Source organism: Chlamydotis macqueenii, chromosome 1 (assembly GCF_036417535.1).
Source record: "Chlamydotis macqueenii isolate bChlMac1 chromosome 1, bChlMac1.mat, whole genome shotgun sequence".
Lineage (NCBI taxonomy): Eukaryota > Metazoa > Chordata > Aves > Otidiformes > Otididae > Chlamydotis > Chlamydotis macqueenii.
Genome location: NC_141556.1, coordinates 172891541 through 172908668, shown reverse-complemented (window position 1 = coordinate 172908668; position 17128 = coordinate 172891541). Strand labels below are relative to the sequence as shown.

Here is a 17128-nt window from a genome sequence, read left to right as displayed (position 1 = left end):
ATAACTCTGTTATAAAACAGACTTGAGACTGCAGGACTTTGATTGCAAAATGAAAGCTCAGTTGCCTATCAGTGATTAATTGGGAAGTGTTAAGGCCTCTCAGCTAGACACCGTTTTCTCTTTCTCTGTACCAACCAACTTAACCCAAGACATCCTCTTCCCCGTTACGGTGTTGCCTTCAGTTATGTATTATGCTGGTTGTACTGTTTACTTCTTTTAAAAGACTTCTGCAAAATATAACTTGGAGAAGCTCAAGTTCAGCTTTTAATTACGCCTAGTCTGCTTGGGAGTTTTGTGGCCAAGAATGCACAATCATCTCCTCTAAAATTTTAAAGAATCAGTGTGAATCAGCCCAATGTATACCATTAGCTCACAAGAAATGTTAGAGATATGACTGATCTCTAAAGACGTTCGTACCAAAACCCGGTGAAGGAGAAGCAGACACAAAGGGAGACTTTTTCCTGACTCATTCTGCTGGGATCCTAACCAACCTTTTCAAACCCAAAGACAGATCTTTTTAGTGGTATAAAGTCTGTGATTATTTTTGCACAGTAACTTCCTAAATAGTATAAAGAGAAAAAACTGAAGCAAATCATCCCATCTAATATCCAGATATCAGATATGCCTTCAAAGTGGAGAAGCTTTTTCAACAAAAGAAAGTTGAAAGGCAGGAACAAATCAAACAGCTCTTGTTGAACTAGTACTGCTCCATCTCAGAGGAAAAACCCAAACTCTCTTCACTCACGGAAGGAAGTATCTGAGGATTCACTGTGACTGTACATTACATGCAATGATAGCAGAATCTGTAATAACTATGCTATTTCTCAGAAGAACAAAAATCTGAAAAAGATTACGTGGAGATAGTGTAACAAAAAAAAAGGTGCATGAAGTCTTTTTTTTTTTTTTAAAGAGAGAAAAAAGTTAGTAATTATATTCAAATTATCTGTACAATTTGCAAGAAAATACTATGTATGTCTAGGTTGCAATCCTCAGTTAAGGCTTTTCAAAACTGATTTTTGGTTTTTGGTTTTTTTTTTTGCATTTTGCATTTGAACAACTTAAGAGAAAACTTAAAACTAATTGCAAGGCAGGTTATTAGCACTTTTGAAATAGTTTCTGCAAGTAGTCTCAAGTGGAAGACATTCTTAAAATTTTGCTGTAAGCTCTCTTTTCTCTAACAGTAACCACAAGTATCAAGTGGTACAAAGAAAGCCTGGGAGATAAATGTCTTCTTACAGCCAAGGTATTCACTGATGTGTGTTTTCAGGAAGAATATGTATGACTATATTCCCACTAAATTTCCAAAACAATTGTGTGTTTCTTAACGTTTTCAGAATTCAATTCTAGAGCAGCTAGACATACAATATATATTTTTTTTATTTTTTGTAAATGCATTTTTTTTTAACTAGCAAAATGTAAAAACTATAACTACTTTAGAGAAACAAAACTGTATTTGTGTAGGCCCCCTCACAGTGCTATGGGACATCATCCTTCTTAGTGGGAACAGCTAACTTCATCAAGTTTGTTCCCTGTAACATATCTTTCTTAGCAGCAAACACATAGGGAACTGATAATTTAAAAACTGCAATATAGTAGCATAGTAGCAAGATTCAAAAGAAAAAAAAATCTTTTCTAACATTTTATCAACTACCATTACATCTTCTTTTTAACAAGTTATTAAAAAAATTAAAATGACCACTGAAAAGAATGACCACAAAATAAAAAAAAAAAAAAGAAAGAAACAAAAGACAAAAAGAGTTTTTTGGGAACTGTACGGGGCACAAAGCACAAAGGAATTGCATATGCAGAATTGTTTTAACAGATTTAGAATATACTGGATCTTTCGTGCACATGTAACTCATTTGAGCATATTCAGAATGTCAGACATGTCCAAGATGCATTTGAGTCACTGTAATATAGAATAAGTGATATGCATGTATGTAACTGGGCTACATCTTTTGGAACTGATGCAGACACAGCAGTCAAGAGAAAACTGTACCGCAAATATCTCAGAAATTGTGTCAACACGACTACAACCCTAGCAGAATAAAGGCCCTTAGCATCAAACAATTATGCAGAAGAACTGCCTAGCTGGAGGATGACTTAGTTAAGAGTCTCTAGAAATAGTCTTATCCAATATTTTTCTAAAAAAAAAAACTTTCAGAAGTTGGTACTGCCTTTACACTCCTTGCTGCATACATATACTATTGATATCTCATTCATTTATACAAAAGGCTTCTGTGTTTTCTTGTGCAACAAAAATAGATGTTTTTCTGGCTTCTTATTAAATAGCAACCCATTAAGAAAAAAAACTTACAGTTTCATTTTTCACCTTTGTAGTCCATTAACTGTAATAGATTTCAATGCACTTTAAGCATTCTTGAGCCTCTTGGGCTGAGTGAAAAGACACACCAACAAGCAGAGTGTCTGAAGTTTATCTTGGTGATACCAGCTTTTGGTGATACCTTTCATTTAATGGATCTTTATTATAGGTCACAAATTTTGACTACTATCTGTTTGGGGTTTGAGGAGTTTAAAGCTCAAATCAAGATCACTTTCACAATGTGCTAGATGATAGCCTGAACTCAGTATCTTAGGGAATTACAAACTAATATACTAAGATTTTAATATGTAACATTTAAGAAGTGTAGTGAGAATGTAGTCCTTAAACACGTTAACTGTAAATATATTTGCATACAGATACCCGTCAGGGTCTGCTTATATTCTTCTTGTTAGATAAAAATGGTAAAATAAACATATTGTATAAGTATTTCTATGTGAAAGCATGTATACACAAATGAAAACGAGCAGATAAAGCATGTTTATACAAGCAGTTGGACAGCAGAACTGTGAATTAAAATTTCTCTATAGGCCAACTGGTATAAACTCTATTTTAAAAAAGGGCTTTCTAACTAAACTAAACTAAACTAAACTAAACTAAACTAAACTAAACTAAAAATTGTAACACAGACCAGAAACAGAATTTAAGCAAAGTTCTGGATCATTTGTTTGGTGACTTTGCTAGAGGTCAGCTTAGGTAGAAGAGAATCTTTGTTGATGCTAAAACTTCCTTTGAGTCTTTCATATTTAGAAAAACATACTTATATGTGTTTCTATATTTATTAAGATGAATAAGCATGCTTGATATATATTTACACTATGTATAGACTATAAAAGAATTTACTGCTGATAATGCAGAATGAATACCTAACTATATAGGATGACATCTTTATCATTAGCTCCCTTTTTTGATGCATGACTGCTAACAGGAAAGTACAATTCTAATTATAACTTTGGGATATTTACATTATTTTCCATTTTGCACTAAGGATATTTTTTTAATTTCAATACTCTATTTTGTAAGATATTAGCCAGAGGTCTAAGATTGCTCACATCTCTGCAGGGGCACATAAAATAAAAACAGAGAGAAAGATTGGGACTTTTTAATATGTGGATTTGATAAAGTTATACCTTAATTGCTGCTATCATAGTAGTCAAGAAGCAGTCATTGTTGATTATCTGAAAATTACTTAAGAAATTTCAATATCATAGTTTAAAAGCTTTTCCAGAAGAAATAGTTTAGCTTCTTTTGCGAACATGGTGAATATTTTATATTTTGTTATAGAAAACGGCATGCACATTTTCAACAAGAGAGTGTCCTTCTCATAACACCTCAAATAACATATTCAATTTAAAATGTAAGCATGACATTCAGGCTTCATTTGCTGTTGGTGTCAATCTAAAAAAATATAAATTGATGCAGACAGAAAATTCTAATCCGATGCCCTAGGGCCAGATCCAATAAAACACTTAGGCATCTAAATTTGGTGTTAAAGCCACTAACTTTTAGGTGTTTGTCCCCCAGAATGGAATCTTGGGCTGAAGTCAGCTGGGTTTTACATTCCTATATAGTGTATAGGGTAGGCACTGCTAGGCAAATATCAGCTAGGGTATGTTATAGGCAGCCACTGTATCCAGTGTCACTTAACATTACCCAAACCAGGTACTGCAAATGGGGATCTAATGAGGTTAACAAGTAGAACTATAGTCTGTCTAAAGTCAACAGGAAACCACATGCAGCTCTCTGGAGCTAAGTAAATAGAGAAACTCTGGCAACAGGACTGAGCTATAAATTCCACGTTGCAGACCCCATACGACCACAATCTGGGTTGTAAGAGCAAACAGATGATAGTAAAATATACTTCCCTCTTTTACACAAAGCACAGTGATTAGAGATACTGCCCAGGAAATGTGTCGCAAGTTCAATTCCCTCTTCTGCCTACAAGGATCCACATCTCCAAGTGATGTGTGTTTAACTTTCAAACCATTGATTATTTTGAACTCTTCAGTTCAATGAGCAAGAAGAGGATCAGAAATTCAGCAGTCTAGTCCTTAGATTCTCTGCTAGTTCCTCCTTCCTATGCTATTTCCAGATTTAACAGCCAGTATCACTGAAGAGCTGAACGAGTATTCAGCCCCATACAAAACATCAAAAAATACACTTCTTGCAACCTCAGACTGGGAGATCTGCAGGACCTCAGATAACAGCTGAGCAGGGTAAGTGAAAAAATACCTTTTACCTAAATTGAAGGACTATCTAGAGCAAATTCTTTTAGTCATAAAACTTTATCTGAAAAGAGTCAGAGCCTTAATTTCAATGTAAGAAACTGAATGGATCTTTTCTAATACAACTCCTATACTTCATGTAAGTCCTTCTTGTGAAATCTGACCTAATAAAACCAAATGTGCATCATCAAATCGTCCATAATTACAGGTTACAAAACTACATACTTGGTTTTGATGATGTCTGTGAAGTACTTAACTAACATGTACTTGAACGTAACTCCTTCTTCCCAGGATCATCTGCAGTTAAACAGCTTGCTTTGAATAAATTTGGAAAATCTGCTATCCTCTAATAAGGAAAAAATCCTGGAAATCTAGGGCAATTGACTTTTACGGTTATACAGATAATGGCATCTTGAGTTATGTATGAATTGCAGAAGTGCTCTGCACTCCCCACCTAGTCTACACTAGGAACTTGGCCCTTAGCAAATCTAAGTTTTCTTCTCATGAAAGGCGGGAAGTGAGTAGAACTTCACACATGCACATTAAGTCTTGCCCCAGCATAAAGCCAGGATGTGGGCAAGTTGCACAGCTGGTGTCAGTAGCTGGAAAATGTTCCCAACATCCACGGTTTTACACATGGTCTTTGAGAACAGAAACTCCTCCTGTTCTCCTGCCACAAATACTGATCCAGAGCCCAGTGTAAACTTTCTAGTCTTCACAGGCAGCAAATCAGGGCCATAAAACCTAGTTCGATTCTTGGCGGGATAATGACAACCTGATTCCAATGGAAGCTGAGGTCGTTCAAAGCTGTGCACACCAGAATCTGAGAACAGATTTTGAACACAGTCTAAGGGCAAAAAAAACCCCAAACAAAACTGTACAAGAGATTCACTGGTAGTTTAAATCACCTCAGTAAAATAAACTTAGTTTTGTCACCAATAATATTTCTGTCTGAATTTTGAATAGAAATGCATATGCTCTTCGAAAGATTGAATAACCTCAAACTGGTATTCAGTTCGCAAGTGGCAAAGAACTGTTTCTCCATATATTACACTATGTTGTGTGGACTGGGTAAATTAGCTCCCTTGTTTTATGTTTATAACAGATAAATGGTATTTTCTTTCTTGTATCCAACTCACAGATCAGGTTAGACAAATGATTCAATTCTCTGACATAAGCTAAGTCTTTTCAAAATCTAGTATGTTCATCAGTTGTCTCCGTTATAACTTTTCCCCTTTAAATTCTCTGTTGACTGCAAATAGATTTCCCCTGAGCTCAGATCACTTCAGAGATCTTTGGTTTTCATTTCTTTTACTGGAAGAAGGGACAAGAAGAGAAAAGACAGGGCCTTCTTCACCAGGCAGGACTTCCCAAGTTCTCCTAAGCTGAATTTTAGTTATTTTAGTTGCAACTGATAGATTTCTGCCAAGAAAAGTGGCTTAGAAAAAAAAAAAAAACACAATAATGTTTAAATGCTTCATAACGCTTATGTGGAACTTCAGTTTTCCTTCTTTCTTTTTTCTTTGAATCAGACGATGAAGGTGATGGGTTTCAACAATAAGAGCACCACCATCTACATATGTTTGCATTTTTAAATATGATTGCATTCTGACTGATTTGCAGTGGTAAGCAACAGTTTGGAAATCTGATTGTAAGCGCACAGCGGCAGAAGTAGATAATTACTATCTCCACAAATATCTCTAAGTTAAATCACTTGTTTTAATACAGATTAGATTAGTATTAAAGTTACAAGATTGGTATGAGAGACATGATAAATGTAGTCATGACAGAAAACAATTTTTAATTTAGCATACTCTATCAATCTAGATAGCCCATGAATATTTACCATTAATTCAGTAGGCTGGAACAGAGCGGGGAAAAAGAACAAAAAACAGAAGGTTTGACCTAAACAAGGACTGAGGAAAAAAAGAGAATTCTCAGCAGTTTTACTGAGAACAGATCTTGCAAAAACGTGAACTGGCAACAGATTGGAAAATACATTTGGGGTATCATTATAAACAAAGCCTTTGAAAAACCTGAATGACATGCAAAAATAGTAGCAATTCTTAATACGTAGTTCTCTTTGCAGGATTTACCAGTCTGATTACACTTAAGTGAGTAACTTCAAAGGCTGAAATAAAATCATTTATGGAAATTCAAAACAAACCTATTTGATCACATCATACTTCACAGCAGGGATACAATTTGCAGGGGCTGAATGAGAGCACAGTATAACCTAAAACAGGTTGTGTGTGCAATGAACCAAACTAAATGGTTTATATAAAAGAAATGTTGTTTCCATTAATTTTTCTGGTAATCCTATTAAAAATGCCACCTGTCTAGAATAGAATTGTCCAGATTTTAATTCTTTCTCATATCTCAGCATTCAAACACAAAACATAGAAGGTATCTTATAGCCATTAAAATATTGCATAAAATTTCTTATTATGAAATCTTCATTACTGCAGCAGTTTCTCCGGTGCTGTTTCGTGTCTGGCTGTTATACGTTTTACTTTTCCTCTCATTGTGCTCAAAGAACTGATTTTTCTGATAAGCCCAAAGAATATTTTTTCAAAGGATATGTCATATTTCTAACCTTTTAACCAAAATGTTTCTAATCTATAATACTTAAAATTTACATATATTAAGTAAATATAACATGAAATGCACCTTTTAAAATTCCACCACCACCCTCCAAAATCCCCTGTAACAATCCTGAACAGGAACTTAACTTTGAATACCAACAGAGATGAAATGGTGTCATAATCAGCATAAGTGCACGTGGACTATTCACCTAGATCAAACACTTTGGTCATATACTCAATTAAATTTAAATCCCATTATATAATGTGTACCAGCCTCATTTTATGCAATTCCCTAATTTAATGGCTTGGTATTAGCCTTTTTCCTTTTTGCACACATGGACTAATTTTCACGGTGCTCATTCCCTTTGGGAAGTAGGTCATTAAAGTCAACTGGATGGAGACAGAAACTTAATACCTAAACAGTGTTGTAGAAGAGTCAGAGACACAATAGAAATGTAAAATTGTTTTTCACTCATCCTTCTTTGTAATATTTATGGAATTTTTCCCTCATACAAATATTGTTCATTAATCTCAAGGACCACAAAGTAGAAGAATAAAAAAAAAAAAAACCTACTATCATCCTGTTATAATTTAATTTGTGAAATAAACAACAAAAAAAAACAATTAAAAAAATAAACATCACATTTTAAAAAAGAAAAATAAAAAATACAATACTATTTAGCTGTTGAGACAATATTTGTTTTACACTAAAACAGTAAAATCATAATATTCATATTACCTTTCTCAATGTGTATTCTTTTTGTCTCATGTCCCACGTCATGACCAGCCAGGTCACCCTCCTTAGGTCCAGGCAGGACACTAGGTGACAAACCCATCAACATCTGGTTCATAGATAGACCGTTCTGATGGACAGCTGCTAGACACAAGAGCAGGCAGAAAAAAATCAGCCTTCATATTAACAATACACTTTTGTACTTCTTTTATATAGTCTTTCTCTTAATTATACAGGAATTCTAACAATCACACAGTCACTTAATTAATGCTATCAGTATCCACAGAGAGCAAGAGTTTCTTTCTGTTACTTCTGGTTTAAAACAATTCATTTTTAAAAATATCATTTCAGTACCTTTGAATAAAGTTGGGTAATTGCAAAGATTTTCTTGTTTATTTAACAAAAACTGAAAAACAAAGTCAAGCAAATCAGAAAAGCGTAGAAGGGTATACGTGAGATACTCACTGATTTTTTTTTTTTTTTAGTTAATTGCACAAAAACTCTTGTATACGAGCATTCCCAATATGTAGTCCCTAACTTCCTTAAATTAAGCATTGTGGCCTTCCAGGTGATAAACACTGTTTTTCAAAATATACTGTGCAACAGCTGACTTGCTTATTTGCTCATCAGGTAGCTTGAAAAGCTCTTTCCAACAGCTCTCATACAGAAACCTTTTGTCCTGAAAAACTGTACTTGCAAGAGACTTATGCCATTTTCAGTACAGCATTTTTTCATATGTAACCCGTATTTCTGTAGTAGTCTGACACCACAAAAGCAGATGCACTTAAGAATCAGGTGTGATGTTCACAAATCAGATAAGAGAGAAAATAATTATTTTATAAATAAATAAGTTACTGAAGTGATCCAATATTTAAGGAACTATGTTATGTTCACGTTGGAAGAAACAATGTGCAAAAGTCCCAGTAAGCTGAACAGTATCATTTATTTTTTAAAAAGTGTCATTCCTTAGCAAAAATAATAAGTGTCTCTCAATTTAATTTCCTTTCTTTTTTATTTAGAGAACAATGGAAAAGGTCTTCAATTGTTGTAAAAAAAATACACAATTCAAGCAATTAAAACAAATTTAAAAATCCAGAGTTGTGAGGTTTTTTTCCAGAACTTTACTTATGAACTCATAAAAATCTCGGCAAATAGACATATCACAGTATACGTGATACCACTTTAATCCGCACTCTGAATCGTCCAAGTGATAAGAAAACAGAGTTTTCAGGTTGTCATGGTCAGGTCTCATTTACTTTCTTTGGTAAGTAATTTTTTTTCAGCACATAGTAATAAAAGATCTTTCTGTAGGTCAATGAAGAGTCACCTTCCTGAGTCTGCGGACAGCCTGAAAGAAAGCAGTCTAAAAGACACATGGGCTGCTTCTAATCAACACAACTACGTATTTCATGTTGCTATTTCATGGCCTTCTATCTGCATGCCAAATCCCCCAGTTTCACCTACTGACAAATACCATTGTGGAAAGATGCCTTAAAAGCACAAAAATCTGCAACAGAGCAACAATAATAAAAGGAATGGACAAGTGTAATACATATGTAAGTAAATATTCATAAAATAATATGTGTTTAAAACCTTAATCTCCAGGCTGTTGCACTGGAATATCATAGAATTCAGGGTCTTTGCCATGTAAGTTACATCCGGGACATGTAACCTTGATAAAAATGGTATTACTCTGAAACATCATGGTTTAAGTTCCCTCCGCTCCTTCTGAGCTATGAGGTGGTAATACTCTCTGTATCATATTTCTCACCATTACAATTTTTTCTACTTAAAAATTTTATAAAGTTTGCACATTTTTAATTGATTTAACCTAATTCTTCTCTTTACCAAGTAATTCTGCTATGTAAAATGTTACTTATGAAGTCAAATTCAGAAATCAAACCAGAGTAACCAGATTAAATAAAAATCAAATTTCTTTTAAAAAATGTTTACACTGTATGTTCAGTTCTAAAACTAATCTAGCAAATTGCTTCCTGGCTGCAATTCTGTATTTCATAGCTCATATCTTTATGTTTAATATGACATGATGGCAGTTTATATCAGTACTCGTTAATGTAGCATCAGATATTATGATACCGTAAACTGGGGAACATAATGTGGGGACATAGTTATTGCAGCTGAACTTCCGAACATGATACATATGAGATCTATTTAAGATGAGGGCATTTTGATTAGAAAAACCAGCTGCACCTAATCAAATTTAAAGTGGTGACAAGGAGAAGAATGTGACCTACGGATTCTGTCTGAAGAGCTCTCGGTCCGTGCAGGAGAGCTGGACACACTGCTGCTTCGATGAGAGGATGGATGGCTGCCAGGTCTTCGGCCCTCTTCAAGAGAAGGAGCAGGAGAAGGGCTGTCAGGAACACGTTCCTAGACACCACGAAAAATAATTGCAAAAGAAGGCAATGTGAAAAGAAGCCTCTGTGGTTTCCAAACGTCAGTACCCTAAATCAAATCTCCCTCCTAAATCACAACCTATTCTCTCCTCTGTTGAGATGTCCAGGATTTGCAGAGTATTCTCAAAGGAAACTTAGCAATTTGTGGACTCTAGATCTTATATTTTATATGCAACATGAGCGCTGTTCATCCTGTCAGGCTTTTAAACTGTCTTCTGAACTACTTATAAAAATAAGGGGTTTTTTTATTTTGCATTTAGGGTTTTTTTTTCTTCACTTGTATCAGCATGGTGTCCAACTGGAATTATACATTTTGTTTACTAGCTTATAGACATTAGCCTTACGGGATAAGGAACAATGTACTTTTCTAAATAAATAAAGACCAGACACTGCTGTTTTAGCTCATGCTGAATTTTACTCCACATCTTAATTTCAAAGGGGCTTCTTCAGCAATGAGATCTTATAGAACTGCTATGGATCACCAAAAAAAAATATAATCTCCCTACTGAGCCTATACCAGTAATATGGCTGATGAAAGTCCAAATACTGTTTTATACCACGGATCACAAACCTGCAATTAACGACACATTTTAGAAGAGTGTGGCCATATCACTGGTCATATCACTACTTTAAAATAGGGAAAAATGTCCATTCATGTTTTTCTATCCAGAGGGCAACCTGGCATGGTAGCCAGGAGGAGCTACGATGCACTTCAAGACATTCCTTGATTTTGAAAATTGCAGCATGAGGACTCTGGTGGTTTGAACTGCACTTCTGCCATGTGAGAACCATCAGTATGTAGCAGATAGACATATCTGATATTTACAGAGAACAGAGAACTTTGACAGAAACAATAAACAAAGGGAGCTGAATGCAGAATAGTCCTTTCTAGAAAATTCTCTGTCTGTCCCTGCAGTTTCCTTTTATTGCTAGTAGTTCCCCAAGACCCCATATCGTTGGTAAAAGATGTGTGTGTTAGGTTAGTTTGATTGAATAGTGATAAAAATAAATAGTTCCTTAAGGGAAATCTATTGGAGGGACTGAAAATGTTAAACTAGGGTTTTTTTTTGCTTTTGGTTGGGCTTTTTTTGTTTTTGATAATTGACATCTTGACGCCTAATGAAAAAAAAAACAAAAACAAAAACAAACCAAATGAAAACCAACAACTAACCAAACAGCTGTATACATTCAACTCACTAAACGCTTTCGATAATAAGAAAATACAATTAATACGCATTTAATAATGCACATGAAAAGTTGCTGCTGTAAATGCCTAAAAGTTTTCCTGAAAAGAGCATCACATTCCTGACACTGTAAATTGCTTTTGTAGCAGTCATTATTTTTCATGCACACTAGCTAGAGAAATATTTATTTTGCCCAATGCATTCCTATGAAATGTAGCAACATGACCATCTACAGTAATTAATAGATTTGTTCCAGGTAAGCTTTATAATAAATATTTGCTAAACTTGATTCAATGGGCCTATTGATGGAGTGGAAGAAGACCTTTTAGAGCAGTGTTTCAAGACATTTAAGTGGATTCTACTTTAGCAGTCTCAAGTTTTTAAGTCAAAAACACTGATGAGGATAGTTTAACTGCATAATAGCTCTAGGCTTATTATGACTTTGATTGTGTTTATATGTCCATGAACTGGGTATTCAAGAGCAGGATTATAATGCAGATGTTTTCAGAATGTAGAAGATTTATTTCTTTAGATTTAGGAGGATTTAAGCATGCACAGCGTACAGATTTGGTATAAATTGGAACACGCTATATTTAATCATTCATTTAATATATAATTTCACTGTTTGGCATACAATGTATTGTTCTTAGAAGGGTTTCATTAAAATGAAATCCAGTGAGCACATAAGATTTGAATACAGAGCTGCAGAGTAAATTAATTTATTTAAACAGCTTAATTTGTTTATCCTATTTATTTATGTGCGCTTTTACAGCACGTATTATGAGATGGAGAGAGCAAAAGGAACGCACAGGACAACAAAATATAATTACTGCACAAATAAGACAGATAATGAGTTTTATTCTCATATAATATGACATAGCAGAGAAACTCTATGAAAAAACTATATATACTGGCTTTATCAATACATTTGTAAAATACCCTTTAACCTCAACAAAACATGGGATTGAACTACGCAGAAATGAAAATTAATTTAATATCTTAACTCATTTTTTATATCTTTGTTTCATAATTCCACAATCAATAATACAGTCTATAGCATTTTTTTTCTTTATCAAAACTAGCTGCAATAATAAATTGAAATGCTACTAATAATAAATTGAAATACTCTAGCTCTAAAAAGTCACAGTGATAAACTAATGGTGCTGGAATATCAATATAAGCTGGCTTCCTTACTAGAGATTTTGTGTAGAGGAGATGGATTTTGTCTGTGGTAAAATATTAACTTTACATTTAGACTTCACTTGAAAATTTTTCAGAAAAGGAAATGTGCAAAAAAAAAATCTGTGCAGTAAATAACTCAGACGATCACAGACATTTTGTAACTTCTGCAAAATGCCACTTTTGTACAAGTAAGTCTACACGACACAGCAAAGCAACAGAATTTACTGCGTTATAATCCTGGCAACAGAAATCACCTAGGATACTCTCCACTGTCCAGTATTTTTCCTGAAACTTGTCCACTCCCAGGACAAATTCAATTCCACTTAATTAAAGACATCCCTAGAGAACCTGGTGCTGGCTTGTACTGTAATCAGGCTCATTGTCTCCCAACAAATAAATAAATTAAAAAAAACCCAAACAAACAAAAACCAAACAACTGAGTTACTGTGCTTTGCTAAAATGAAGTATGAGGAAGAAGCTGTGCAGGGTTCAGTTTGAAACCAACACATCTGAATATAAGTATCTAAATGTAGTTTTGACACATCAGCTAGAGATGAAACTTCAGACACCTGTATCTAGGATGCCACACGAAGGGGCCCATCTTGGAGGTAAGTGCCTCCCATTTCAATCAACTGAGAAATAGAGACTCAAGTCAATGGAGCCTCCTCCAAAACCAGAAACCTACGGGTCAATCCAGCTGCTCACATTTGAGCCATTTGAGCCACTGAAGGGTTTTGAGATGTCCACACCAGGCTGACAGACAGGACCAACAAAAGATCTACTGCCTTTTGGAGCTGCAGCAGGATGCCAAAAATATCCTCGCACTTTCTTGCTGATGAGCTGAAAAGCTCCCAGAACTTTACTGACAATACTCAATAGAAAACAAGAAATACAGAACTATTTATTACATATAAAATATAACCCTCACTAGTCGCCTTTTTTCTCCATTTTTTTTTTTTTGCTTCTTTATTTCTTTCCACAGGTACTGGCAAGTGAAAAGCAGTGTGAACAATTTAGGGCATATGTGGCAATTTAACATACGGTGAACCAAATTTTCAAAATTGGTAAAACTCTCAATTAGGCATCAGAACCGAAGACTACACTAAACAACGGACAATACACTCTTAAGGGGTAAATTTGGAGCATTCCTTATCTTGGTGCTCTTTACAATATGATCCAAATCACAAATCCTAAGAATTTAAGAATCTGACATTTAATAATTCCTCCAAAAATGCCCCTATGGTATATGAAACTTTCACTTTAGGGAGCTGCAATGTCCTTTCCAGTGCTCTTACTCCACTGACATTACAAGCTACACCCCCTCAATATCAAGCCCCTTTCATAAGTAACAGAATTGTTCCTGTGACATTAGGCTTTTTTTTTTTTTTAATCTCACAAAGAACAGGCAAGAGATTTTGTCAGAGACTTTAACTTATGAGAATGAAGTTGTCTCTAGAATTAGAAAACACCCCAATTTGGTTCCAGAATACCACATATCACCCACAACATAACACTGTCTGAGCCTCTCCAAGTAAAACAAGTATCTTGATGTACTTAGCAACATTTTTCCACATTTTTTTCAAGCAGCTCTTTGCATAGATAAAGACAATACTCTAAGATCTCACTCAAAAAATTCCTTTTAAGTAACTTTAAGATTTATCTCAATATATCAGTAATGGTATAGAGAAGACCATAAATACGTCTTTCCCTATATCATACATGTCTTTTTCTCCTTACCAGGTCACAAAGGTAGCTATTTAATATTAATCTCTTATTTTGCCTCCTTTCTTTCTGCTCCAGCAGCATGTTTTCATTGTTTGAAAAGTGCCTGATTACCAAAAATCTTCCTCAAAAATATACCAAAATGTAAATTTGATGGAGTTCAGTTGTTGGTCCCTATATCACTGTCCCAGAGAAGACATTTCAGGTAATGTGTACGATTAACCCTTCTGCTCCTAAAAAGATAGACAAGAAAGTGTATCTTCTAGGTTCTCACCACCTCAGTCCTTCCACAAACATTCTATTTATTCTTTGCCATTCCTACTCCTTAGCGACAAAATTCCAGAATCTTTCTGACAAAGTTTGAATATGTCTACCTCCAATATGCAATCGGTTATAGAGACACAGCTCTGGCATATTTCTCTCCTACAGGTATTTTCAGTCTCAGATTTTTTATTCTTTTGTTCTAGATTGCTCCTTCCTAAGACTCATCTCTTGGGCTTAGTCATCCTTTAATTTTAGTCATGGACTGAACTCTACACAAGCAACTAAGTATAGCTGTAGAGGTATATCAGTATTAAAACTATTCCGCTGTTTTGACGCTCTTCAGTGTTGAACAAACTCCTTTAAGGACATCATTGAAGAGTAGAGTATAAGATAACTTCTTTTCAGCGGCATAACTTTCAATAGTTTAGGTAACTTCATACTGAAAAAGGATACTTCATACAGTATTAATTTTTAAAAATCTTAAAAGCTTTTAATCAGGGGTAGTTTATAACATTCTAACCTTTCTGGGAAGGCATCTGGCTTCCGATTCTTTTTGTGGTAAAATTACAATAATCTCCTTCACAATGACCAAAACCCAGCCTTCCTACTCTTCAGTTCCCTACTGACCTATTTTGAACTTGTGTGAGAAGTATTCCAGGAATAGCTTTCTTGTAAAATGCCAAACTTATTTGACATCGTATTAGTTAAATGAGTGAAAGAAATTAATTACTTGGGTACTTTTGTACTCCCTGAAAACAGGGTATGTTGCTTTTACACTTGCATTTTTCCTTGAGCTTTAGCCTACAACGCTATAAGACTCCAAATTAATGTTCACTCTTAAGAATTACGAGATGAATTGGGTTAATAATTATTTCCTAACTTCCTCAATCACTGCTATAAAATATGTGTTATCAAACTGACTGAATGCTATAAATTTTCATTTCTATTTCCGTATTTGCATAGTATCACTAACTTGCTAACGAGCTTGCTAACTTCCTACAGATGCACATGTCATCTTTCTTATCTTGTTCTTCTAGACACACTTCTAATCTCCATCAAAATTCAGGAGTTCAAACATTTTGTGCTGTTGTTAATTGCACTATTGTTCTATAGTGCATCTATTTCTTTTAAAGAACATAATGCAATGACATTTGCATTAGACTTTTTTTTTTCTCTTTCTGAATATCTGAAACTTCTTTATCTTTTGGACCAATTTAAGTTAATTTGTTTTCCATTTTATTTTTAGCTCTGCAATTTTTCATTCATTCTGAACCTTGCTGTTCCCATCACAGTACTGATAAATGATAGCATAAAATGTAGAAAGAGACCACCAGATGAGAAGACTATGGATTTGCTTGATTTTTTATTGCCTTGTTTACTAAAGGATTATTGGGAGTATCAGCAGCAGTTAACTGACAGAAGTCCAAACAGGAGGGTCATGGAACACTGGAACAGGTTGCCCAGAGAGGTGGTGGATGCTCCGTCCCTGGAAACATTCCAGGCCAGGTTGGATGAGGCTCTGGGCAACCTGATCTAGTTGGAGATGTCCCTGCTCCTTGCAGGGGTGGGGGGTTGGACTAGATGACCTTGAAAGGTCCCTTCCAACTCAAACTAATCTATGATTCTAAGTAACCGTTTAACTATACTTCAAGAACAGAGAACTAAATTATTTGAAATCATAGGCAGTACATAAAGTACAGTGATGTAGCCAGGAAGTGAGTTTCACAGGATTGGGCCATTACAGACATTAAAATCAAACAAAACAAATACACAAAAGCAGATGATGATCAGTATTGAGAAAGAAACTGGCTCTCCTGGCAAAACTTGAGCAGTGTCCAATATTTTAACAGTTTGGAATCAAGCTTAAGAAGTAGCAGTGGGAATTCCCCCCTCAAAGTCAATCCAAACTGTACATCCAGGCAAACACCAAGAACTCATCTGACTAAATGTCATTGTCTACAGTACAAATGTCTCCATCTCAGCTAGTCACCCTAGGCTTATTTTTTTACCCATAGATTTACATTTCCAAGGTACAACTCACCTCACTCTAAAGCAGCTATAAAAAATAAGTCAAATGAATTATGTCCTAGAAGACAGGAAAATGAATCCCATCCATTGTACCTGGCCTCGTGGCCATTTTGCATCAAATTAATCTTGCACCCCATACATAGTTCCCTGTTACACATGTGAATGTGCAAATTGCCAAACAGAAAAATTTGTACTACCCTCTCTGTGTCATGTTTTATCTGTAGATATCTACTGTACGTAACAGAAATTAATTCATATGAGCATATGGCTGCTATTATCTTCAAACCATCTCAGAAAAACACATGTTAAAACAACTAATACGATCCCATGTTATTAAAAAAAAGACATTATTGTGAGTTACACCCTATCAGATATACAGTAACCATCCTCTAAGCTCATTATAAAAAAACTGTATTAAAAGTTAAAATAAATAATTTTAATCATACA

At 34.8% G+C, this 17128-nt stretch overlaps 1 protein-coding gene across 4 annotated transcripts in view; it reads right to left on the bottom strand.

Annotated features, from left to right (window-relative positions):
• Window positions 1-17128, bottom strand: part of DACH1 (dachshund family transcription factor 1) — a 365740-nt gene that overhangs the window by 95965 nt on the left and 252647 nt on the right. For 2 of the 4 annotated variants that reach the window (XM_086771789.1, XM_086771787.1), the window contains exons 5-6: window positions 10140-10275; window positions 7891-8028 (exon numbers count right to left, since the gene is read on the bottom strand). In XM_086771789.1, the coding sequence (XP_086627915.1) occupies window positions 7891-8028; window positions 10140-10275 (274 nt within the window). The remainder of the gene's footprint in view (window positions 1-7890; window positions 8029-10139; window positions 10276-17128) is intronic. The other 2 variants (XM_086771790.1, XM_086771788.1) reach the window with 1 other exon arrangement.